Source organism: Paralichthys olivaceus, chromosome 9, assembly GCF_024713975.1.
Source record: "Paralichthys olivaceus isolate ysfri-2021 chromosome 9, ASM2471397v2, whole genome shotgun sequence".
Taxonomy (NCBI): domain Eukaryota; kingdom Metazoa; phylum Chordata; class Actinopteri; order Pleuronectiformes; family Paralichthyidae; genus Paralichthys; species Paralichthys olivaceus.
In genome coordinates, this window is record NC_091101.1 from 22,221,606 (window position 1) to 22,248,181 (window position 26,576).

At 40.3% G+C, this 26,576-nt stretch overlaps 2 protein-coding genes across 4 annotated transcripts; both read right to left on the reverse strand.

Annotated features, from left to right (window-relative positions):
• Positions 1 to 3,904: 3,904 nt before the first annotated feature.
• spata4 (spermatogenesis associated 4) lies at positions 3,905 to 7,172 on the reverse strand. The gene is given in 6 exon segments (XM_069531839.1): positions 3,905 to 5,619; positions 6,078 to 6,196; positions 6,288 to 6,304; positions 6,307 to 6,416; positions 6,981 to 7,003; positions 7,005 to 7,172. Coding segments are annotated over 6 exon segments (567 nt in total). The 5' UTR covers positions 7,083 to 7,172; the 3' UTR covers positions 3,905 to 5,399.
• An 884-nt stretch (positions 7,173 to 8,056) lies between these two features.
• On the reverse strand, positions 8,057 to 13,413 carry asb5a (ankyrin repeat and SOCS box containing 5a). 3 transcript variants are annotated; one of them, XM_020080641.2, is made up of 7 exons: positions 12,946 to 13,413; positions 11,332 to 11,411; positions 10,703 to 10,810; positions 10,303 to 10,468; positions 9,774 to 9,908; positions 8,784 to 8,975; positions 8,057 to 8,659 (listed from the first exon to the last, which is right to left on the reverse strand). In XM_020080641.2, exons 1-7 carry the CDS (start codon positions 13,148 to 13,150, stop codon positions 8,532 to 8,534), a joined length of 1,014 nt encoding a protein of 337 aa, XP_019936200.1. In that variant the 5' UTR covers positions 13,151 to 13,413; the 3' UTR covers positions 8,057 to 8,531. The 3 variants fall into 3 exon arrangements, with proteins under 3 accessions (XP_019936200.1, XP_019936207.1, XP_019936215.1); XM_020080648.2 differs by having other exon boundaries at positions 10,303 to 10,453; positions 12,946 to 13,406; XM_020080656.2 differs by lacking the exon at positions 12,946 to 13,413 and adding an exon at positions 11,987 to 12,440.
• Between the last annotated feature and the right edge of the window lie 13,163 nt (positions 13,414 to 26,576).

The window sequence follows — 26,576 nt, forward strand, 5'->3', positions numbered from 1 at the left end:
AAATTATTTATTTATATTAAAATGCAATGATTTATTAATGTTTCATTGCTTAATGTAACATTGTTGATTAATAATTAAATTAACCTGCTCTAACATATTGTCCAACCAAAGGTGTCCACCGAGCATCTCTCATTAGTTCAAATGAAGCAGCTTAGCTATGCCATGCACGTGGCAATGATCAATGGACGGCACTGTTGGTGTGTTGTTGGGTGAGACTCTGACGTTTGGTCAGATGGTTGGTGGATCAGTTTGCTCCAGATCAAGCTAACCTTGATTCTTCATCCAACTTATTAGCTTTTCCATCTTCTGCCTCTCTACTTTTTATCTACAGTAAACAAAAGTAAAAAAATGTATCGGAGATTGTGTCCTGACATTTCCCAAAATAATACAAAAAACGACAGAAAATTGCATTGTTTACTGTGTTCTGTAATTTGCAAACTGAGGGCTACCCAGGCCCTCAGCATGATAATTAGGAAGACTCATGAAAAGAACTCAGCAATCCTAGCTTAAAAATAGCAGAGTGAAGCATTGGAGGTAAATATTAGTAATATTAGTTACTTCACTTAGAAGTACCTGCAAAAAATAACTGATTCATTTGATTAAAGTTGAAATTTACCAACACAACTTAAACTTTAGGGTAGCACTGGTTGTCAGCTTCTATAAATGGATTTAACCTGGTATCTTGTTCGGTCCTTTCCTGCTGTTAGTGGTTTCCTTCAGTTTTAAATTAAATTATGTGATTAACTTTGAAACAGACACAACTGTATCTGGATGCACACTATTTCTACAAGTGTATATTTGACATACATTTACTATGTGATGAGTAATTTGACTAAAAGTATTGTTGGAATATGTCTGGCTCAACCGCTTCACAAGATATACTGTTTTTTGTTGTTAGTGCAGAAAAGTAAATGGCAGTCAGTCTGAAAAGTATTTTTCCTGTCATGCTTTTGACCCTTGTGTTTTATTTTTACTTGAATGTATCTTCCTATTGCCAGTGACCTTTCTATTGTGAGTCTACTTGTAGCAGGTTTGCTCTTTCTAAAATGGTGCTGTATTCTTGCATGTGCAGGATGCTGTGGTCTCTGGTCTCACTGTACTGATGTAATTAGACTCCACTAACCACCTGATTAGTATCCAAATGACTAAGGGTCGCTAAGTTTGTTGCAGCCATTGCAGTTTTTGATTAAAATCTTTATTGGCTAAAAAAGTAAAATATTGTTTTGAGTTTTGCTCTGTAAATTAATCTACAACCTCTATATAGCAGCAGTAATGACATTAAGTCTTATTATAAAGGCTGAATTGTGTTAATATCTCATTCAATATTCTATATTTGTTTAAGTTGTATTTTTGCACATGGAACATGAAAAATACAAATTTGCACTTAATTATCTTTAGTCTCATGGGATTAGAAAATAATAATTACATGGGCCAGCAGCTTTTAGGTGACTAATGTTGTTGTGTTGTTGCTCTCTTTCGACTGCTCCCATGAGGGGTCACCACAGAGGATCACCATCTGCTAATTTGATTTAGCCTAGGTTTTTATTTTTTTTATTGTTTTATTTTTATATGCCAGATGATCTTCCTGATGCAACCTGAGTTTAGGAATCGAACCATCAACCTGCTTTACCCCTGAGCCACAGCCCCTCTTGTATTACAAAATAAATTGAAAATTAGTATATAAATAAGTGGATAATAAATATATATCATAATTTGACATGCACATGACGATTCAGACATTTGTGCGCATACCAACACACAGACACACAAAGTGCCCCACCCACGGCCTGGAAAACATGGCTACACACTAGCTTGCAGCGGCTTTGTTAATAGGGGTGGGAGATTTGCTGTTGGGTAAAGGGGGAGGGCTTTTTTTCCAAGGGGAATCCTTAGCTTACAAAGCCTCACAATACCCCCCTCCCTGGCCAGTCATGTTCCTGCCTGTGCTTTCAACAAGGCGTCGACCCCTCCTCCCTGAGCTGCATCCCTTCATCTTTGCCACCACAGCTTCCTTCTCACTGTAGGTACGGTGATGCCGATAGGAAAAATGGCCAGATGGTGGCGAACACTTCCTCGGGATGTTTCAGGCGTCCTTATGGCTTCTAATGTTGATTACCACACATCCCCTTTTTTCAGTGTTATCTGTGTGTTTTGTGCATAAATGTAAGTGTGTATTTACAGGCTTAAAATGAATGTGCTGGCATATTTTCTTTGTATGAATGCATATGCAGTTCAAAAACCCCTGCAGCTGCTGCCTGTGCTCATGACCAACAGAAGGAGCCAAAGAAGCTCACACTAAGCTTATTAATGTCTCCTGTATGCTCTCCAGTATGGGCTCGCTAGTTGCCATAGCAACCAGGCCCCAGTTATTGTTCAGCGGGAGAGGTGTGGTGATGTAGAATAAATATAAACATCACCCTGTAACCCTGGCCACTTATTGTTGTGTTAAGTCAGTTTCACTGGTTATAATGAGTGTTTACACTGTCCTTTATTTTGTATTTTTAAAAAAGATTTAGGCTCATACTCTGGATGCTCAGTATAAAGCAATGTAGCCGAATATAAGAATCAAATCCAAATTCCGCCGCTCGTCACCCAGCGCCTGCAGAAATCAACAGGCGACAGCGCTCTCCATCTTAAGTGCTGATGTGTGTTCACGCCCAGTCAAGCTGAGGGAAATCAAAAGACACTGAAAGATTAAGGAGGTCAGGTTTTTACGGCTCCGCTGGGGGAGACAGGGAAAGAGGCTTTACCAGCCAGCGACTACCATGGAAACAGAATGGGCTGTTTTCTCAGGGACCGTGCGATACGCAAGCTGGTGGAAAATTCTCTAAATGTCAGATATCCACTGTTACACTCAAACAATCACTGATAGATTGATGTTGAAACAAACGTCTCATGTGGCAACGTTTTGTCGGCTTTTGGATTTGTTTGTCTGCAACAGTTGAAGAAGCAAATTTGAGTCCATCCCCGCAGCAGAAATTAGTCTCATGGTCATCTGTGGCTGCTAGTCTGTTGAGGCTGGAAATATCATACCATTCCAGCTTTGTCCTCCTATCTCTCTATTGAAAGCCAAGGCTCTGAGACCACACGAGGAGCAGGGCAGTCAGCCAGAAACACTTACCATCCTGTCGTCCGTTTTTCACGAGCTTCACTGCTCAACTGTTCCCTACACTGAGCATCCATGAGTGCCTGGAGATGTAGGGCCAACAGGGTGAACTCGGTGCAACTGAGTCTGAGTGGCTTTGGCACCAGAAAATGATTAAATGATATTCAAAGCTTTGTATAAAAAGATAATCACAAAGGGGAATACATAAAGAAAAAGGTTCTTTCTTTATGTTGAACATCTATCAGCCACCGGTTTTACAGATGTTTTTTACCTGTGCTTATTAAAGCGAAGTTGTAAAGTTGTTTACACTCTTAACCAGTCTGCAAAAACTGTATAAATATTATATAGAACAAGCTCTTGAAAATTAGGCGAAAACTATATTCTGTACTTTTGATATAAGAGCCCAACTGATATGGAATTTTGGATACCGATACCAAGGCTCATTTTGCAAAATAAATAAATTGGTTGCACGCAAAATTGAAACTATCACCAGCAGTAAATTATACCTCTGTACGTTTTGTTTGCTGCAGTCACTGATGCGCAGTAGGTTAAGTATATAAGATGACAGGACACAGCCCTGAGGTGATTCAGTAAAAAGGGCACAACATATGGTGCCATTAACACTGACACACAGGATCTGTCTGTTCAGTAATTCAATATCCATCCAGCAAAACAAGGATCCATTTACTGGTTTAAATATGGGAAATTGGTTCAATGTGGGATTAAAAACTCTCCTGTAAAAGCGTTAGTAATTTAATACACCTCCCCATCATCTTATTTCAGTTTTTTAATCTCTTTATAAGCAGTGACGTAAGATACAGGGTTATATAACCATTATCACACGTTTGGGATTTAATGAAGACGTGTCAGCACGTTACCACGGGCAAAGTTCCACTGACATCTTAATAGAGAAACAGCATCTTCAGCCTGTCATCAACAACTAAACCAAAGCCAGTGACTCATCACCCAGTCGTGCTAATATGCAGCATCTCCAGTCCATACACAGTAAGTGCTGAAGTCTAGAGCTACAAAATTGGGAACATTAATGATTAAGAAACAAGACAGGGAACAGCTTTCTTTGTCTACATGCTACTGCCAGGTTATTTTTAATTTAGGAATCATTTCTCAGGATTCCTCGCCTCAGGTGGAACCGGCCATGGAGAATCTAATGAGTCACAGGATGAATTTACCAGATTTAGTGAGGTGGTGGATTACAATTTCTTAGAAAGCAATTTTGCCTCAGTGATAGAAACATTTTAGGGAGGGTGTAAATTCAGAAATGGGGTGAAGTGACTCTGAATTTGACAACTTAGCTCACTGAATAACAGAAAACAGTGAACGTAAGCAGGTCAATACACTGGTGTGTTCCCTCTTTTTATCAATGACTCTCTATAGCAATGGATTTAGTCCCGAAAAACCTCTTAGAAGAGCTCACGCCTCCCAACTGCCACCTACTGGCGCAAACAGATACAGTCCAGACATGATGTTGAGACACTGTGGCATTATATAATCCATTCAAAAACAGTGACGTCATCTGTTTTTCTAATCAAGTTACACTCTAGTACACATTTCTGTGGTGTAATAGTTAAAAAGAGGCTAGGATTATTGTTTCTTCAGTTTCCATAGGAGCGTGTGATGGGCTGATGCATAGTTATCTCCTTAAAGGAAACAGGGGCCTCACTCCCTGTCAACTCTAAAACACTAGAAATTGTAAAGTTGAGTTGCAAGGATCAGCTGCAGGTATGTTCACAATGAAACATTCACTCTAATCTTTTACAGAATACATACATATTCATTATCATTAATGTACAGCATTTTAAATAGCACACTGCCTCTGAGGGAGTCAAATATATCTGTATCTTCCTTTGGCAGAGAAAATGTCAAAATGATTAATTGGGTTTTCTCACCAGTCTGTTTCAAAAGAAGCAACTGAGCCTGAGCTCGTCCACCACTGAAACAGAGAACAGTTGATCCTTCAGACAGAATAAAACAGCAGATAACTCGTGATCTCTGCATTTTCATCACTTTATTTGCTACTGTTTGTTAAAAACATTAGAAATGGCTGTATCCAAATGAGCATCATTGTCATTGGATCGATTCATGTACTGAGGCTTACGTGATGTGGTGCCTCCAGATGCCAAACTACCAAGATTAGGCTTCTTTTAAAACGTCCTGCCAAACAAAGAAATGGTCAAATTCTGTCACATTCAGAGAAATAAAACTTTATATATCTAACTCCTACTCTCTATACTCAATATACCAAACCCTGTCAGTCCACGTGACCATGATTTTATCAAGGAAATGAAGCTCTCTCCCTTGGTTGACTCACCAGGGTTGCGAGCCCTCTCTGTAGCCATGCTCTCCAGGTGCCTGTGGAGGATGACCTCTGCCTGTCCGTTATCCTCAGGTTGTTCTTGATTGCTTTAGAGGCCGTGGAGCGGACCAGCGTGGGCAGCCGCTCCTGGTGCCCTCGGTCAGTGAATTCAAACTCTGGACCCTCAGCATTCCTGAGACTAAATCATAAAGATTGTATCATGCACACAAATCTAGTGTTTGTCATGGTTGTGTCTGTATTGTTTCTACATTGTGCAAATGTACAGTTTATCTCTTTTAGTGGCCGTGTATTGTTATTAAAATATATTCTTTGCTCAGCCACAGTCACTGTCCAGCATCAAATCGAATATGAAGCAGTGATGTGTGTAAGTTGTAACTGCAGTGTCCCTGATCTTTCAGGAAACATCAGTATTAAAGCAATCTGAGAATGTGATGATCAACCCTGTTACTGGAAGGTTACACTTACACACAGTATTTTTCCATGTAACACGTCTCAGTTATGTCTCAAAACAAAATGCATCGTTTCAGTGCTTTACTGACACTTTATGTTCCAACATCAAACCACACAGCACAAAATAAATAGAAAAGGTTTATCTCTATATATGCTGATAGATTTCTTAATCTAATCTATAATTACCTCCTGTTAGTTAACAAAGCATAAACCTCCTGCACCAAGAGCTCAGCTGCTCCTGGTTTACAGTGAATGGTTCCATCCACAACCTCCTTTGTCAAATGCAAACTCTGCTTCTGTAAAGACTGGGACAGTTTTAATAGTTATCTGACTCAAAATAAGAATAAAATAAGATAATTTAGATGTTCTCATATTATCATCCTACCATCATCCTACCCGCTCTATCTGGCTCAGTTCCTCTGCTTGGCAGAAAGTGATGTTCCTTCGTCAAATGAATGCTCTGGGTAGTGTTGGGGGTAATAACGAGAAAATAACTCTGCCACAAGGTAACCACTGGAAAAATCCCTGGAAATAAAAGAATGAGGGAAAACGGTATATTTTATGTTGAGCAATTGGCTGCCTCTGCAGCTATGGAGAGCACTTGTTTTCTAAATATACTTGTTATAGTATATTATATATTTTGTGGATGCATGATTCTGACATGATCGGTGTTCTGTGTGGTGCTGCAGGACTTTGTATCCTTGTTGAGCTACGTGCTTTACAAATACATTTTTGTTATTGTTATTCATGGATCACACTTTTAACTCATTTAATGTTTTAATAGTAAAATACTTTGGAGGGGTTTTAAATGTTGTTATCTATTAGATGTGTAAAATAGGTTGAAAAGCGCTGAGTGGGCTCATTTTTGTTTTTAACTGCAATAATATTTAAATGCTGCTTCTCCATAACATAGATAAAAATCTCAGCCAATTAGCAGACCAGCTCAGCCCTGAATGATGACACGTCGATGGTTATGTCAGCAGGAGTTTCTAACCTCACAAAGCTCAGTTGAACATATTCAGGTGAATATCATGTTTATATGTGTTCAGTGTGGAGTGCAGAGTTGAATCAATTAGAGCTCATCTTTACCTGTGCGTATTCTTCGGATTAAAATGTCAGGTCGAGGCTCTGCAGCCACTTCACCACTTCTCTTGTCACTCCTCTAGGTTTAGGACACTGAGCATAAGACATGCTGCTGAACAAACCTACAGACTAATGATGTTTTTGTGGCTGTAGAACAATTATAAGATCATGATGGAGCCACTATTGCATTTCACGCACGTACTGGACTGTCTTTGTTGTCCATGACAACAAGACACATCTTACTGGTCCTGTTGCTGCACACGAACAACAATGACAGTTTACTGCCCCCCAGAGGAAGTAGCCGCAACACAAAATCTTCAGATTCTAGTAATTCAAACTTATTTTTACCAAACTAAAGAGCTATTTAGCATTCATAATAATAATAATAAATAATATAGTAATCATTTTAAATAACTGATATAAAATAAATAAATATCACTCCTCCTGTAGATAGCTTAGAAGCTGATTTATGAATTATTTAATGATTGACAATACAGTATAAAAACAGTAGTCATACCATCAAATATATGAGAAAAGGACAAATACAATTCACTAACAAATACTTCAGGTTTTCTTGTAGATGCTTACACCTACATTGTAGTATGTTATAAACTATTTTCATTTTTTGTATTTTAATTTGTACAGTAAATAGGGCTACTTAAAAAATAATAAAATAATAGTAAAAAAAGTTGAATATATGGAATAATGTTGTCACTACAGACACATTGTATACTCGCACTGAGATAATTCAATAAAACTCAGCTCAATATTTTGAAATCTTATTTCATATATATGTATATATTTCAATATTTTATCTAAATGATTATTTATTTCACAAGCATTATACTATGTACATTATATTATTGTACTACACACAGAGATGGAAACAAACACTTGCTGCTCCACCCACTCATATTTTCCAACTGAAACTTTCCAGTAACGTCAGCCTCCTCCAGTTGTCGCTATCTAATAATCCAAGCTTAAACTAAACTATTTTGTTTTTGTATTTTTGAATCAGTAATAGTCCTACGGCACATCTAATATTAAACATCAGAAACACAGCCCACACTTTGGAAAATGCACCAAGTGTCAAAACTATTTTAATTATCTAAAGGTGTGCAATGCAAAACTACAAGAGTACTCATTCATATATACACATTATATATAGATATTTTGTCACATTATAATCGTATGCAAAGTTTTCAAAGTGCTCCAGTCTTTTAATACATTTTGTAAACACTACAAATCTGAAAAGCAAATAAAACTATTCAAATATATTTTAATCATAATGGGGAAAGGCTGAGACTGAAGGCCTATTTTAACAATATCCTGCGTCACATTCATCCAGGTCCAAACATACACACATGGGGACTAGTTCAACACAACTGTCAGGCACTCAGTGGCAGCTCCTAACTAATTTCGATAAAATGTTCATACCACATTGAGTAGCAGCTAAAATTAAAGGCCAGAGGAGTTCGTGGAGTTGATGTGCAGATTGTTTCGAAATGCATTTTTCATAAGTCCCATTAAGGGCAGACATTTTGTTTGTTCTGCCTTTCACTTGTACTGCAGGTAGTTCCTGAGCCTGTTGGGCAGAGGCAGGTGAGAGAGAAGGTGGAGTCTGTCTCGGCCGACGCAGTTCCTGATGCACTGACGACACAGTTGGCTCAGGAGTCGTGGTGTAGCTGTGTGGAGGAGATCATGAAAACTCATTGAAGATGCTTGTAGGATTCATGAAGTCTACTTTCAAAGTTGTACAATCAAATATCCAAGACAGCAAACAAATCCGAGCTACAAGTCGACTTGTACCTTCATAGACGAGAAGGAAACCCTCCGTTATGCTGCTGGGTGGAGCCATGTCCACCGGTCTCTGAAACTCTATATTCCTGGCGTTAATGTCGGCACCAAAGTCCAGCAGCAGCTTCACCGCCGCTGTGAAGTCTTTCTCTGCAGCTGCATGTAGCGGTGAATCCAGGGATTTGCCTTTCTGTACATTGGCACCTAAATGGAGGATAAACTTGATTATCCCTCCCTGCCACTGTCCGATAAGAAAACTCCTGCTGTTAACTATTACTACCATGTCTTGTTCATTTTAATTCAGGCATAGGTTTGTGACTGCCTTTCCTAATAAATGGCCCATGCATTTTTATTCACCTGACTTCCCACAGCTACACTAACCATTTCCTATATTTCTCAGAAATTACTTTTGAACAGCCGTGGGAGAATTGAAGTGAACTGGTTACTTTCAATCAAAGTTTGGAAGCAATATGGGTTCGCAAATACTTTGAAAAAGGGATTAATCAGCTGTGGGCTACATGTGATGGATTTGTCGCTCCATACATTACTCAAAATGCAGTGTGTTTTAACCAATCTGTGTTTTTATAAGTGAAATCTCTTTATATAATCTCTAGGTAGAGTTTTCACTTACAAAACATAGTTGTTTAGTTAAGCTTTGGGGGCTTTGACAAATGATTGACATGAACTCTTATTTACACTGACTAATCCTATTTATTTGCTTATATAAATGTTTTATTGTTCTGTTTTCTATTGTTTTATTCTCACTGTGTCTGTTCAGTTTCTTCTTTGTAAAAACACTTTGTAAAATTGTTAAGAATGAATTTGAGCCAGTCCATGACGCTAAAAAAATAAATATTGTTCTCCACATTTTAGTATAGAGTTAAGGTCTATATTTCCCTTATCAGTGTACAGTATATGTCCTTGTGTTTCTCTGTGTGTTCATCCAGGTTGTGTGAATGACTGCATGGAAATATAAAGATCCACACTGTGCTGTGAGCCGACCTTCCCTCAGGAGTTTCCTGGCACACTCCAGCTCCTGGCAGACGCAGGCCATATAGAGCGCCGTGCCCAGGTGAGGAATGTCCATGTCCACATCTGCCCCCCAAGTCACCAGAGCCTCCACACAACCATAATGACCTGAAAGTAATGGAGCATAAAGACGGAGGTAATGGCCACCTACTCAGTGAGGGTTTGTTAAAAGAACAGCAAAGGACACAAATTCAAGTGGAAGCCATAGCTCAATTATTGACAACCAAACTTACTGGAAAAAATAGTACTTGACATACTGTACATGAGTAAGATAAGACAGAAACCATCTTTGAGAAAAATGTGCTTTGACTTGTTAGTTTGGCCCATGTCCCATCCACTCACATTGAGGAGGTGGGGTTTATGACATATACTGCATTCAGCCACCAGGGGGTGATGTTTAACTTTATATACAGATTTTCAACATATTTAAAAAGTAAATGGGGAAATTATATATTAGTTTATGAATTGTGTCATACATGCACAATATTTTGTATTAATATACCTTTGCTTGTGGCTTCATGGATGGGGGAGGGGTGGTACACCAGACTTTGGGGTTTTGCTCCATTTTCCAAAAGAATTTCTGCGCATGCCACGCTGCCCACTGTACAGGCGTTGAACAGAGGGGTGACTCCATCAATTGTCAAGGCGTTGACCTGCGAACACATTTTCTGTTTATTGTTATTTTTAGGCCTTGTTTAACCATGCAGGTTGACAAATAGCAACAGCCTGGGGGAACAGTTGAGGGGGAACAAAAATCTTAATAGCTCTGCAGCGACTGTAGATGGAGCACGGCGCTCCGCTCGTTTTTCACCCCCTGCCCAGATTTTCCCAGCCGTGGAAATTACATTTGACCCGTGCAGTATAGCAACATTAAAGAGTCATAAGGTCAATGTGTGACTTACATTTGCTCCTGCATCGATGAGAGCTCTGGCACAAGAGACGTGGTTCCCAAGACAGGCTTCATGAAGGGGCGACACGTGGTCTATCGTCAGGACATTCACACTGTGACCCTGGAAGAAAAGACAGTCAAGCAGCCGCAGACGTTAAGTGTTTTAAGGGGCATTAACCTTTGTTACACTCTGTTGGTGAATCCATGGAAGTGCAGAAAGATTGAAAGTCCTTTTATAAAACAGACACATCCTCTTTAGTTCTTTCTCAGTCATTGACAAGCTGCAGTCACGTTTAAAATGAGAAAATTAATTACCATGTCAAATAGTGCTTTGTCATGAGCTTGTTGGAGTTAAAAACTAATCATTGTCGAGGTTGTGGCTGGAATATTTTGTAATTTACTGCCTTCATACAATTATTCAAAGGAAGGGATGTTATCCAAATTTAGTGAAAAAGATGATAAATCAACTGTAAGAGGTATTAACCCCAGATAACTTTATAGAAACCCCTGACCTTCATCGAACCCTCTATCCGTGTCTGACTGACAAAATACACGTTAAACAGAATGAATCTCACAAGGGATAGCAACGACAGAGCCCAGGTTGTACACATTAGTACTCTCCTAGGATTTTATTCTCCTCACCTGTATGATGAGGGTCTTCAGGGCCAGGAGGCGGCCCTGACTTGCAGCATCGTGGAGGGGTGAGCGGTCTGCCCAGGAATCTGGGACAGGAATGAGAATTCAGAGTTTACCTCTACTTATATTTGTCATCATTTACCTTATGCTTTCATCCAGAATCATTGTACCCATGGTACAAGAAGAGGACGATTATTTGCATATTTTATTTGCATAAAACTGGCAGCTTGAATTGTGAGATACAATGTTTACTGAATATAAACGAAGCGTTATTTGGAAAACAGCTGTTATGTTATGTCTTTTTAGAATTATTTAACTTCTACTTTACTCTGATAGTTGAGTCTACTTATCATGTATTACAACAAATTTCTTTATTTCTTAACCATTACAACAACTTGATGAATCCCAACCACAGATGTGAACTCACAAAATCTCCATCCTCTTAATATATTTATCAGATTTATATTCTACCCCTTCTAGTCACGTTTTAACCTTCATCTTAAAGCCTTTTATGCATTGTGCATAATATGTGCTTGAAAGGTTCTGATGCATTAATAAACTCAACACATTCACTTTGAAAATTGATATAAACTTGACAAACTGTCTGCAGACAGTTTGATGTCATTCGGGGGGTAAAAGATAAAAAATCCATTTAGCAAACCTGGGTCAATGTCCAGAATAACCGCTGATGCATTCCACACATTGTCATCATCATTATCACATTCCACCGCTTCAATCATAATTTAGAGATCACAATCAATCTAATGTTTTCTATTAAATTAATGCCATTTCATTCATGCAGACTATTTTCCTTGACTGACATTGATTTCAAATATGGGTATAATACACCAGCTATAGAGGCATTAAACAGATTTCTTCGAACACGCAAGGCCATATCTCCAGGACCATGACTAATACCCTAATCTCATCTAATTAGTATTCCTCAGACTGTGTCTCCTTTAAATTAAACATTTCCCTTTGAATGATAGCTACAGATTATGTTGTCGTCGCCGTCTCTCGTCACACAGAATGTGCCTTCCTGTCGTACCGCCTGCCCCTGAGAACGGGGAGTGTTGTTTTGGTTTGCTGTGTACAAGTGTAAAAGGGTGCACTGCATAGCTGGGAATGGAAAGTAGGGCAGGATGGGGGAAGTGAGGGAGCGCGAGGGGAGGTGTTGGTGGGGGTATCATGACTGTGTTCTATTAATACATAAGAGGAAAAAGAGCTGCCAGCCCACAGTGTCTTCATTTAATATTGAATGTGCAGTTCATGGTTTATAAGTGGCGATTAAGCTAATAAAAAGGAAACTGGGCTATCATTCATATCTACATGTATATTAATGTGAATACAATTACCGGCTTTTACACTCACTGGATTAGCAATGCAGTATCTATTGCTCAATTGTAAACATGGAAACTGTGAGTGTGTGTGTGAGCAGGGAGCACTTCATCATTTTGTAGGAAACAACATTGATATTTTCGATGACCTTTTGTGCCTAAGGTTAAATGTGTATTATTGTGGTTCTACTTTCCACCAAACTTTCCTCAAAGGCACAAATACAAACAAAGAAACCACCTAAAGACAAGATAAAACTCTCCAGGGGTTTCTCCGAGTACTCACTGTGGTGTTGACCATATTCATAGAACTCTGCTGATATCCTCGCTGCCTCTTTACGGTTCCCACGGATAATGTAGAAGTATGTCAGCAAGTTGAGAGAAATCTTAACAAAGAGCTTGAAGCAGAACAGTGCCAAGATGCTGAGGTAAACATTGGACAACTGGGCCGCGAAGGGCTTGTTGGTTAGCTCCTCTGTTTGGTCTGACATTTCTTCTGGCAGGTTTACAGGAGAGCTGCTGTGATGAGAGCGGGATCAGATGCTACACTCCAGAAAGCACAAGAGTAGCCTTCTTTTTCTCCCAGGGCACTGACTGCTCGGCTGGTCCTGACAAAGTACAGACTGGAAAAAATGCTTTGCAGCTGCTACTGTGCCTGAGAGTAACTACTGCAATGTTATTGTACAATGTGAGGGGCTGTGGGGGGTCTGTGGTCACAAGTTACATTTCAGTCTCACATGATGCCTATTTCAACCACAAACGTGACATTAAATATGTATTTTTTAACCTATGATGGTGTTTAATTCTAGATAGATAAAAAAAAAGTGAATTTTGCATATATAATGATATAATAAACAAGTTAACATTTATATCTTTCATATTTATTTCATGATATGTTATCTCACAATATTAATACTGAATTAATTCATCAATACTGATGAATTGGATTTTAAAAGGGCATCTCTGCATCGATTTTTTCACTTTCTTAAACCAATACATACATACATACATTTTTATTTGTCTTTCATACAAAATGTTGGTCACTGGAACGCCCACCTTGTTTTATACCATCGCCTTCGTGGATAAATAGATGAAGTAATATTCTACAACCAAAAAGTCAAAGGTCAACTTCACAGTGACATCTGAAAGTGTTCTGCAAATGATTACGTCTGATATACAATACGCGGCTGACCCATATAATGTAAATCTTTACACTTGGTTTTGTGAATGTGTGTGTGTGTGTGTGTGTGTGTGTGTGTGTGCAGTAGAGCTGGACTGGTTGTTTTAGACTATAGAGAACCTCCTAGATACAATTTCCTCCGGCCAGTGACACATTTCATAAGTGTAATTATTTACTTTTTATACTGTCAAATTATATCATATTAAAGTTGACTATTGACTATGATTTGTTAAAAGGGTTGGTCAGTGGCTAGTGAAAATAGGACATTTTTCTTCGGAAATGTTGTAGAAGAGATAATCTGAAAATTTAAACAATTGCTGAGATTAATAGAAATAAAGTGTTGAATATTGATATTATCTGTTTCCCACCTTGTTAAGTAAGTACATTCCCAAGTCTCTATGACTTTCAGAAAAAAAGTTATTCACAAATATCTTCTACTTTTTTTTTAGATTTGGTGGTTTTACGATTTCCGAAGGTCGTAGAAGCTCGGGGATGGTCCCAATGGATCGGGCATAGCCACATTAATGGAGATGGAACCAACTTCCAAGTCTCTATGACCTTCAGAAAAAAAGTTATTGAAGAATATTTTGATCTCCAATAGGTTTTCATCCCTAACCCTAACCCTAATCACAAACCAAAAAACAAACACTAATCACAACGCTAACCCTACCCCTTCCAAAGGTCGTAGAAGCTCGTGGGTGGTACCAATGGATCGGGCATAGCCACATTAGTGGCGATGGAACCAACTTCCAAGTCTCTATGACCTTCAGAAAAAAAGTTATTGAAGAATATCTTGACCTCCAATGGGTTTTCATTCCTAACCCTAGTCACAACCCTAACCCTAACCCTAACCCTAATCACAACCCTAACCCTAACCCTAATTGCAACCCTAACCCATATTCACCATAGGGTGAATAACTCTGCGCTGCTTGCTCGAAACGTGCTGAAATTCGGTGTGGTTGTGTGGCAGGCTACCCTTGATTAGTCATGACATTGCCAAGTCTCTATGACGTTCAGAAAAAAAGTTATTCACAAATATCTTCTACTTTTTTTTTTTAGATTTGGTGGTTTTACGATTTCTGAAGGTCGTAGAAGCTCGGGGATGGTCCCAATGGATCGGGCATAGCCACATTAGTGGAGATGGAACCAACTTCCAAGTCTCTATGACCTTCAGAAAAAAAGTTATTGAAGAATATTTTGATCTCCAATAGGTTTTCATCCCTAACCCTAACCCTAATCACAACCCAAAAAACAAACACTAATCACAACGCTAACCCTACCCCTTCCAAAGGTCGTAGAAGCTCGTGGGTGGTACCAATGGATCGGGCATAGCCACATTAGTGGCGATGGAACCAACTTCCAAGTCTCTATGACCTTCAGAAAAAAAGTTATTGAAGAATATCTTGACCTCCAATGGGTTTTCATTCCTAACCCTAGTCACAACCCTAACCCTAACCCTAATCACAACCCTAACCCTAACCCTAATTGCAACCCTAACCCATATTCACCATAGGGTGAATAACTCTGCGCTGCTTGCTCGAAATGTGCTGAAATTCGGTGTGGTTGTGTGGCAGGCTACCCTTGATTAGTCATGACATTCCCAAGTCTCTATGACGTTCAGAAAAAAAGTTATTCACAAATATCTTCTACTTTTTTTTTTAGATTTGGTGGTTTTACGATTTCCGAAGGTCGTAGAAGCTCTGGGATGGTCCCAATGGATCGGGCATAGCCACATTAGTGGAGATGGAACCAACTTCCAAGTCTCTATGACCTTCAGAAAAAAAGTTATTGAAGAATATTTTGATCTCCAATAGGTTTTCATCCCTAACCCTAACCCTAATCACAACCCAAAAAACAAACACTAATCACAACGCTAACCCTACCCCTTCCAAAGGTCGTAGAAGCTCGTGGGTGGTACCAATGGATCGGACATAGCCACATTAGTGGCGATGGAACCAACTTCCAAGTCTCTATGACCTTCAGAAAAAAAGTTATTGAAGAATATCTTGACCTCCAATGGGTTTTCATTCCTAACCCTAGTCACAACCCTAACCCTAGTCACAACCCTAACCCTAACCCTAATCACAACCCTAACCCTAACCCTAATTGCAACCCTAACCCATATTCACCATAGGGTGAATAACTCTGCGCTGCTTGCTCGAAATGTGCTGAAATTCGGTGTGGTTGTGTGGCAGGCTACCCTTGATTAGTCATGACATTCCCAAGTCTCTATGACGTTCAGAAAAAAAGTTATTCACAAATATCTTCTACTTTTTTTTTTTAGATTTGGTGGTTTTACGATTTCTGAAGGTCGTAGAAGCTCGGGGATGGTCCCAATGGATCGGGCATAGCCACATTAGTGGAGATGGAACCAACTTCCAAGTCTCTATGACCTTCAGAAAAAAAGTTATTGAAGAATATTTTGATCTCCAATAGGTTTTCATCCCTAACCCTAACCCTAATCACAACCCAAAAAACAAACACTAATCACAACGCTAACCCTACCCCTTCCAAAGGTCGTAGAAGCTCGTGGGTGGTACCAATGGATCGGGCATAGCCACATTAGTGGCGATGGAACCAACTTCCAAGTCTCTATGACCTTCAGAAAAAAAGTTATTGAAGAATATCTTGACCTCCAATGGGTTTTCATTTCTAACCCTAGTCACAACCCTAACCCTAATCACAACCCTAACCCTAACCCTAATTGCAACCCTAACCCATATTCACCATAGGGTGAATAACTCTGCGCTGCTTGCTCGAAACGTGCTGAAATTTGGTGTGGTTGTGTGGCAGGCTACCCTTGATTAGTCATGACATTCCCAAGTATCTATGACTTTCAGAAAAAAAGTTATTCACAAATATCTTCTACTTTTTTTTTTAGATTTGGTGGTTTTACGATTTCCGAAGGTCGTAGAAGCTCGGGGATGGTCCCAATGGATCGGGCATAGCCACATTAGTGGAGATGGAACCAACTTCCAAGTCTCTATGACCTTCAGAAAAAAAGTTATTGAAGAATATTTTGATCTCCAATAGGTTTTCATCCCTAACCCTAACCCTAATCACAACCCAAAAAACAAACACTAATCACAACGCTAACCCTACCCCTTCCAAAGGTCGTAGAAGCTCGTGGGTGGTACCAATGGATCGGACATAGCCACATTAGTGGCGATGGAACCAACTTCCAAGTCTCTATGACCTTCAGAAAAAAAGTTATTGAAGAATATCTTGACCTCCAATGGGTTTTCATTCCTAACCCTAGTCACAACCCTAACCCTAGTCACAACCCTAACCCTAACCCTAATCACAACCCTAACCCTAACCCTAATTGCAACCCTAACCCATATTCACCATAGGGTGAATAACTCTGCGCTGCTTGCTCGAAATGTGCTGAAATTCGGTGTGGTTGTGTGGCAGGCTACCCTTGATTAGTCATGACATTCCCAAGTCTCTATGACGTTCAGAAAAAAAGTTATTCACAAATATCTTCTACTTTTTTTTTTAGATTTGGTGGTTTTACAATTTCCGAAGGTCGTAGAAGCTCGGGGATGGTCCCAATGGATCGGGCATAGCCACATTAGTGGAGATGGAACTAACTTACAAGTCTCTATGACCTTCATAAAAAAAGTTATTGAAGAATATTTTGATCTCCAATAGGTTTTCATCCCTAACCCTAACCCTAATCACAACCCAAAAAACAAACACTAATCACAACGCTAACCCTACCCCTTCCAAAGGTCGTAGAAGCTCGTGGGTGGTACCAATGGATCGGGCATAGCCACATTAGTGGCGATGGAACCAACTTCCAAGTCTCTATGACCTTCAGAAAAAAAGTTATTGAAGAATATCTTGACCTCCAATGGGTTTTGATTCATAACCCTAGTCACAACCCTAACCCTAACCCTAATTGCAACCCTAACCCATATTCACCATAGGGTGAATAACTCTGCGCTGCTTGCTCGAAACGTGCTGAAATTTGGTGTGGTTGTGTGGCAGGCTACCCTTGATTAGTCATGACATTCCCAAGTATCTATGACTTTCAGAAAAAAAGTTATTCACAAATATCTTCTACTTTTTTTTTTAGATTTGGTGGTTTTACGATTTCCGAAGGTCGTAGAAGCTCGGGGATGGTCCCAATGGATCGGGCATAGCCACATTAGTGGAGATGGAACCAACTTCCAAGTCTCTATGACCTTCAGAAAAAAAGTTATTGAAGAATATCTTGACCTCCAATGGCTTTTCATTCCTAACCCTAGTCACAACCCTAACCCTAACCCTAATCACAACCCAAAAAACAAACACTAATCACAACGCTAACCCTACCCCTTCCAAAGGTCGTAGAAGCTCGTGGGTGGTACCAATGGATCGGGCATAGCCACATTAGTGGCGATGGAACCAACTTCCAAGTCTCTATGACCTTCAGAAAAAAAGTTATTGAAGAATATCTTGACCTCCAATGGCTTTTCATTCATAACCCTAGTCACAACCCTAACCCTAACCCTAACCCTAATCACAACCCTAACCCTAACCCTAATTGCAACCCTAACCCATATTCACCATAGGGTGAATAACTCTGCGCTGCTTGCTCGAAACGTCATGACATTCCCAAGTCTCTATGACGTTCAGAAAAAAAGTTATTCACAAATATCTTCTACTTTTTTTTTTAGATTTGGTGGTTTTACGATTTCCGAAGGTCGTAGAAGCTCTGGGATGGTCCCAATGGATCGGGCATAGCCACATTAGTGGAGATGGAACCAACTTCCAAGTCTCTATGACCTTCAGAAAAAAAGTTATTGAAGAATATTTTGATCTCCAATAGGTTTTCATCCCTAACCCTAACCCTAATCACAACCCAAAAAACAAACACTAATCACAACGCTAACCCTACCCCTTCCAAAGGTCGTAGAAGCTCGTGGGTGGTACCAATGGATCGGGCATAGCCACATTAGTGGCGATGGAACCAACTTCCAAGTCTCTATGACCTTCAGAAAAAAAGTTATTGAAGAATATCTTGACCTCCAATGGGTTTTCATTCCTAACCCTAGTCACAACCCTAACCCTAACCCTAACCCTAATCACAACCCTAACCCTAACCCTAATTGCAACCCTATCCCATATTCACCATAGGGTGAATAACTCTGCGCTGCTTGCTCGAAATGTGCTGAAATTCGGTGTGGTTGTGTGGCAGGCTACCCTTGATTAGTCATGACATTCCCAAGTCTCTATGACGTTCAGAAAAAAAGTTATTCACAAATATCTTCTACTTTTTTTTTTAGATTTGGTGGTTTTACGATTTCTGAAGGTCGTAGAAGCTCGGGGATGGTCCCAATGGATCGGGCATAGCCACATTAGTGGAGATGGAACCAACTTCCAAGTCTCTATGACCTTCAGAAAAAAAGTTATTGAAGAATATTTTGATCTCCAATAGGTTTTCATGCCTAACCCTAACCCTAATCACAACCCAAAAAACAAACACTAATCACAACGCTAACCCTACCCCTTCCAAAGGTCGTAGAAGCTCGTGGGTGGTACCAATGGATCGGGCATAGCCACATTAGTGGCGATGGAACCAACTTCCAAGTCTCTATGACCTTCAGAAAAAAAGTTATTGAAGAATATCTTGACCTCCAATGGGTTTTCATTCCTAACCCTAGTCACAACCCTAACCCTAACCCTAATCACAACCCTAACCCTAACCCTAATTGCAACCCTAACCCATATTCACCATAGGGTGAATAACTCTGCGCTGCTTGCTCGAAATGTGCTGAAATTCGGTGTGGTTGTGTGGCAGGCTACCCTTGATTAGTCATGACATTCCCAAGTCTCTATGACGTTCAGAAAAAAAGTTATTCACAAATATCTTCTACTTTTTTTTTTAGATTTGGTGGTTTTACGATTTCCGAAGGTCGTAGAAGCTCGGGGATGGTCCCAATGGATCGGGCATAGCCACATTAGTGGAGATGGAACCAACTTACAAGTCTCTATGACCTTCATAAAAAAAGTTATTGAAGAATATTTTGATCTCCAATAGGTTTTCATCCCTAACCCTAACCCTAATCACAACCCAAAAAACAAACACTAATCACAACGCTAACCCTACCCCTTCCAAAGGTCGTAGAAGCTCGTGGGTGGTACCAATGGATCGGGCATAGCCACATTAGTGGCGATGGAACCAACTTCCAAGTCTCTATGACCTTCAGAAAAAAAGTTATTGAAGAATATCTTGACCTCCAATGGGTTTTCATTCCTAACCCTAGTCACAACCCTAACCCTAACCCTAACCCTAATCACAACCCTAACCCTAACCCTAATTGCAACCCTATCCCATATTCACCATAGGGTGAATAACTCTGCGCTGCTTGCTCGAAATGTGCTGAAATTCGGTGTGGTTGTGTGGCAGGCTACCCTTGATTAGTCATGACATTCCCAAGTCTCTATGACGTTCAGAAAAAAAGTTATTCACAAATATCTTCTACTTTTTTTTTTAGATTTGGTGGTTTTACGATTTCCGAAGGTCGTAGAAGCTCGGGGATGGTCCCAATGGATCGGGCATAGCCACATTAGTGGAGATGGAACCAACTTCCAAGTCTCTATGACCTTCAGAAAAAAGGTTATTGAAGAATATTTTGATCTCCAATAGGTTTTCATCCCTAACCCTAACCCTAATCACAACCCAAAAAACAAACACTAATCACAACGCTAACCCTACCCCTTCCAAAGGTCGTAGAAGCTCGTGGGTGGTACCAATGGATCGGGCATAGCCACATTAGTGGCGATGGAACCAACTTCCAAGTCTCTATGACCTTCAGAAAAAAAGTTATTGAAGAATATCTTGACCTCCAATGGGTTTTCATTCCTAACCCTAGTCACAACCCTAACCCTAACCCTAACCCTAATCACAACCCTAACCCTAACCCTAATTGCAACCCTAACCCATATTCACCATAGGGTGAATAACTCTGCGCTGCTTGCTCAAAATGTGCTGAAATTCGGTGTGGTTGTGTGGCAGGCTACCCTTGATTAGTCATGACATTCCCAAGTCTCTATGACGTTCAGAAAAAAAGTTATTCACAAATATCTTCTACTTTTTTTTTTAGATTTGGTGGTTTTACGATTTCCGAAGGTCGTAGAAGCTCGGGGATGGTCCCAATGGATCGGGCATAGCCACATTAGTGGAGATGGAACCAACTTCCAAGTCTCTATGACCTTCAGAAAAAAAGTTATTGAAGAATATTTTGATCTCCAATAGGTTTTCATCCCTAACCCTAACCCTAATCACAACCCAAAAAACAAACACTAATCACAACGCTAACCCTACCCCTTCCAAAGGTCGTAGAAGCTCGTGGGTGGTACCAATGGATCGGGCATAGCCACATTAGTGGCGATGGAACCAACTTCCAAGTCTCTATGACCTTCAGAAAAAAAGTTATTGAAGAATATCTTGACCTCCAATGGCTTTTCATTCCTAACCCTAGTCACAACCCTAACCCTAACCCTAATCACAACCCTAACCCTAACCCTAATTGCAACCCTAACCCATATTCACCATAGGGTGAATAACTCTGCGCTGCTTGCTCGAAATGTGCTGAAATTCGGTGTGGTTGTGTGGCAGGCTACCCTTGATTAGTCATGACATTCCCAAGTCTCTATGACGTTCAGAAAAAAAGTTATTCACAAATATCTTCTACTTTTTTTTTTAGATTTGGTGGTTTTACGATTTCCGAAGGTCGTAGAAGCTCGGGGATGGTCCCAATGGATCGGGCATAGCCACATTAGTGGAGATGGAACCAACTTCCAAGTCTCTATGACCTTCAGAAAAAAGGTTATTGAAGAATATTTTGATCTCCAATAGGTTTTCATCCCTAACCCTAACCCTAATCACAACCCAAAAAACAAACACTAATCACAACGCTAACCCTACCCCTTCCAAAGGTCGTAGAAGCTCGTGGGTGGTACCAATGGATCGGGCATAGCCACATTAGTGGCGATGGAACCAACTTCCAAGTCTCTATGACCTTCAGAAAAAAAGTTATTGAAGAATATCTTGACCTCCAATGGGTTTTCATTCCTAACCCTAACCCTAACCCTAAACCCTAACCCTAACCCTAACCCTAATCACAACCCTAACCCTAACCCTAATTGCAACCCTAACCCATATTCACCATAGGGTGAATAACTCTGCGCTGCTTGCTCAAAATGTGCTGAAATTCGGTGTGGTTGTGTGGCAGGCTACCCCTGATTAGTCATGACATTCCCAAGTCTCTATGACGTTCAGAAAAAAAGTTATTCACAAATATCTTCTACTTTTTTTTTTAGATTTGGTGGTTTTACGATTTCCGAAGGTCGTAGAAGCTCGGGGATGGTCCCAATGGATCGGGCATAGCCACATTAGTGGAGATGGAACCAACTTCCAAGTCTCTATGACCTTCAGAAAAAAAGTTATTGAAGAATATTTTGATCTCCAATAGGTTTTCATCCCTAACCCTAACCCTAATCACAACGCTAACCCTACCCCTTCCAAAGGTCGTAGAAGCTCGTGGGTGGTACCAATGGATCGGGCATAGCCACATTAGTGGCGATGGAACCAACTTCCAAGTCTCTATGACCTTCAGAAAAAAAGTTATTGAAGAATATCTTGACCTCCAATGGGTTTTCATTCCTAACCCTAACCCTAACCCTAAACCCTAACCCTAACCCTAACCCTAATCACAACCCTAACCCTAACCCTAATTGCAACCCTAACCCATATTCACCATAGGGTGAATAACTGCGCTGCTTGCTCAAAATGTGCTGAAATTCGGTGTGGTTGTGTGGCAGGCTACCCTTGATTAGTCATGACATTCCCAAGTCTCTATGACGTTCAGAAAAAAAGTTATTCACAAATATCTTCTACTTTTTTTTTTAGATTTGGTGGTTTTACGATTTCCGAAGGTCGTAGAAGCTCGGGGATGGTCCCAATGGATCGGGCATAGCCACATTAGTGGAGATGGAACCAACTTCCAAGTCTCTATGACCTTCAGAAAAAAGGTTATTGAAGAATATTTTGATCTCCAATAGGTTTTCATCCCTAACCCTAACCCTAATCACAACCCAAAAAACAAACACTAATCACAACGCTAACCCTACCCCTTCCAAAGGTCGTAGAAGCTCGTGGGTGGTACCAATGGATCGGGCATAGCCACATTAGTGGCGATGGAACCAACTTCCAAGTCTCTATGACCTTCAGAAAAAAAGTTATTGAAGAATATCTTGACCTCCAATGGGTTTTCATTCCTAACCCTAGTCACAACCCTAACCCTAACCCTAACCCTAATCACAACCCTAACCCTAACCCTAATTGCAACCCTAACCCATATTCACCATAGGGTGAATAACTCTGCGCTGCTTGCTCAAAATGTGCTGAAATTCGGTGTGGTTGTGTGGCAGGCTACCCTTGATTAGTCATGACATTCCCAAGTCTCTATGACGTTCAGAAAAAAAGTTATTCACAAATATCTTCTACTTTTTTTTTTAGATTTGGTGGTTTTACGATTTCCGAAGGTCGTAGAAGCTCGGGGATGGTCCCAATGGATCGGGCATAGCCACATTAGTGGAGATGGAACCAACTTCCAAGTCTCTATGACCTTCAGAAAAAAAGTTATTGAAGAATATTTTGATCTCCAATAGGTTTTCATCCCTAACCCTAACCCTAATCACAACCCAAAAAACAAACACTAATCACAACGCTAACCCTACCCCTTCCAAAGGTCGTAGAAGCTCGTGGGTGGTACCAATGGATCGGGCATAGCCACATTAGTGGCGATGGAACCAACTTCCAAGTCTCTATGACCTTCAGAAAAAAAGTTATTGAAGAATATCTTGACCTCCAATGGGTTTTCATCCCTAACCCTAACCCTAATCACAACCCAAAAAACAAACACTAATCACAACGCTAACCCTACCCCTTCCAAAGGTCGTAGAAGCTCGTGGGTGGTACCAATGGATCGGGCATAGCCACATTAGTGGCGATGGAACCAACTTCCAAGTCTCTATGACCTTCAGAAAAAAAGTTATTGAAGAATATCTTGACCTCCAATGGGTTTTCATTTCTAACCCTAATCACAACCCTAACCCTAATCACAACCCTAACCCTAACCCTAATTGCAACCCTAACCCATATTCACCATAGGGTGAATAACTCTGCACTGCTTGCTCAACATGTGCTGAAATTCGGTGTGGTTGTGTGGCAGGCTACCCTTGATTAGTCATGACATTCCCAAGTCTCTATGACGTTCAGAAAAAAAGTTATTCACAAATATCTTCTACTTTTTTTTTTAGATTTGGTGGTTTTACGATTTCCGAAGGTCGTAGAAGCTCGGGGATGGTCCCAATGGATCGGGCATAGCCACATTAGTGGAGATGGAACCAACTTCCAAGTCTCTATGACCTTCAGAAAAAAAGTTATTGAAGAATATTTTGATCTCCAATAGGTTTTCATCCCTAACCCTAACCCTAATCACAACCCAAAAAACAAACACTAATCACAACGCTAACCCTACCCCTTCCAAAGGTCGTAGAAGCTCGTGGGTGGTACCAATGGATCGGGCATAGCCACATTAGTGGCGATGGAACCAACTTCCAAGTCTCTATGACCTTCAGAAAAAAAGTTATTGAAGAATATCTTGACCTCCAATGGGTTTTCATTCCTAACCCTAGTCACAACCCTAACCCTAACCCTAACCCTAATCACAACCCTAACCCTAACCCTAATTGCAACCCTAACCCATATTCACCATAGGGTGAATAACTCTGCGCTGCCTGCTCAAAATGTGCTGAAAATCGGTGTGGTTGTGTGGCAGGCTACCCCTGATTAGTCATGACATTCCCAAGTCTCTATGACGTTCAGAAAAAAAGTTATTCACAAATATCTTCTACTTTTTTTTTAGATTTGGTGGTTTTACGATTTCCGAAGGTCGTAGAAGCTCGGGGATGGTCCCAATGGATCGGGCATAGCCACATTAGTGGAGATGGAACCAACTTCCAAGTCTCTATGACCTTCAGAAAAAAAGTTATTGAAGAATATTTTGATCTCCAATAGGTTTTCATCCCTAACCCTAACCCTAATCACAACCCAAAAAACAAACACTAATCACAACGCTAACCCTACCCCTTCCAAAGGTCGTAGAAGCTCGTGGGTGGTACCAATGGATCGGGCATAGCCACATTAGTGGCGATGGAACCAACTTCCAAGTCTCTATGACCTTCAGAAAAAAAGTTATTGAAGAATATCTTGACCTCCAATGGGTTTTCATTTCTAACCCTAATCACAACCCTAACCCTAATCACAACCCTAACCCTAACCCTAATTGCAACCCTAACCCATATTCACCATAGGGTGAATAACTCTGCGCTGCTTGCTCGAAACGTGCTGAAATTCGGTGTGGTTGTGTGGCAGGCTACCCTTGATTAGTCATGACATTCCCAAGTCTCTATGACGTTCAGAAAAAAAGTTATTCACAAATATCTTCTACTTTTTTTTTTAGATTTGGTGGTTTTATGATTTCCGAAGGTCGTAGAAGCTCGGGGATGGTCCCAATGGATCGGGCATAGCCACATTAGTGGAGATGGAACCAACTTACAAGTCTCTATGACCTTCATAAAAAAAGTTATTGAAGAATATTTTGATCTCCAATAGGTTTTCATCCCTAACCCTAACCCTAATCACAACCCAAAAAACAAACACTAATCACAACGCTAACCCTACCCCTTCCAAAGGTCGTAGAAGCTCGTGGGTGGTACCTATGGATCGGGCATAGCCACATTAGTGGCGATGGAACCAACTTCCAAGTCTCTATGACCTTCAGAAAAAAAGTTATTGAAGAATATCTTGACCTCCAATGGGTTTTCATTTCTAACCCTAATCACAACCCTAACCCTAACCCTAATTGCAACCCTAACCCATATTCACCATAGGGTGAATAACTCTGCGCTGCTTGCTCAAAATGTGCTGAAATTCGGTGTGGTTGTGTGGCAGGCTACCCTTGATTAGTCATGACATTCCCAAGTCTCTATGACGTTCAGAAAAAAAGTTATTCACAAATATCTTCTACTTTTTTTTTTAGATTTGGTGGTTTTATGATTTCCGAAGGTCGTAGAAGCTCGGGGATGGTCCCAATGGATCGGGCATAGCCACATTAGTGGAGATGGAACCAACTTCTAAGTCTCTATGACCTTCAGAAAAAAAGTTATTGAAGAATATTTTGATCTCCAATAGGTTTTCATCCCTAAACCTAACCCTAATCACAACCCAAAAAACAAACACTAATCACAACACTAACCCTACCCCTTCCAAAGGTCGTAGAAGCTCGTGGGTGGTACCAATGGATCGGGCATAGCCACATTAGTGGCGATGGAACCAACTTCCAAGTCTCTATGACCTTCAGAAAAAAAGTTATTGAAGAATATCTTGACCTCCAATGGGTTTTCATTCCTAACCCTAACCCTAACCCTAAACCCTAACCCTAACCCTAACCCTAATCACAACCCTAACCCTAACCCTAATTGCAACCCTAACCCATATTCACCATAGGGTGAATAACTGCGCTGCTTGCTCAAAATGTGCTGAAATTCGGTGTGGTTGTGTGGCAGGCTACCCTTGATTAGTCATGACATTCCCAAGTCTCTATGACGTTCAGAAAAAAAGTTATTCACAAATATCTTCTACTTTTTTTTTTAGATTTGGTGGTTTTACGATTTCCGAA

Coding starts and splice junctions, on each gene's coding strand:
- asb5a (XM_020080641.2), bottom strand. CDS start 13,150: ATGTCAGACCAAACAGAGGAGCTAACCAACAAGCCCTTCGCGGCCCAG. Junction 11,412..12,945: donor TGAATATGGTCAACACCACA/GTGAGTACTCGG, acceptor TTCCTGTCCCAG/ATTCCTGGGCAGACCGCTCA. Junction 10,469..10,702: donor TCATCGATGCAGGAGCAAAT/GTAAGTCACACA, acceptor AACAATAAACAG/AAAATGTGTTCGCAGGTCAA.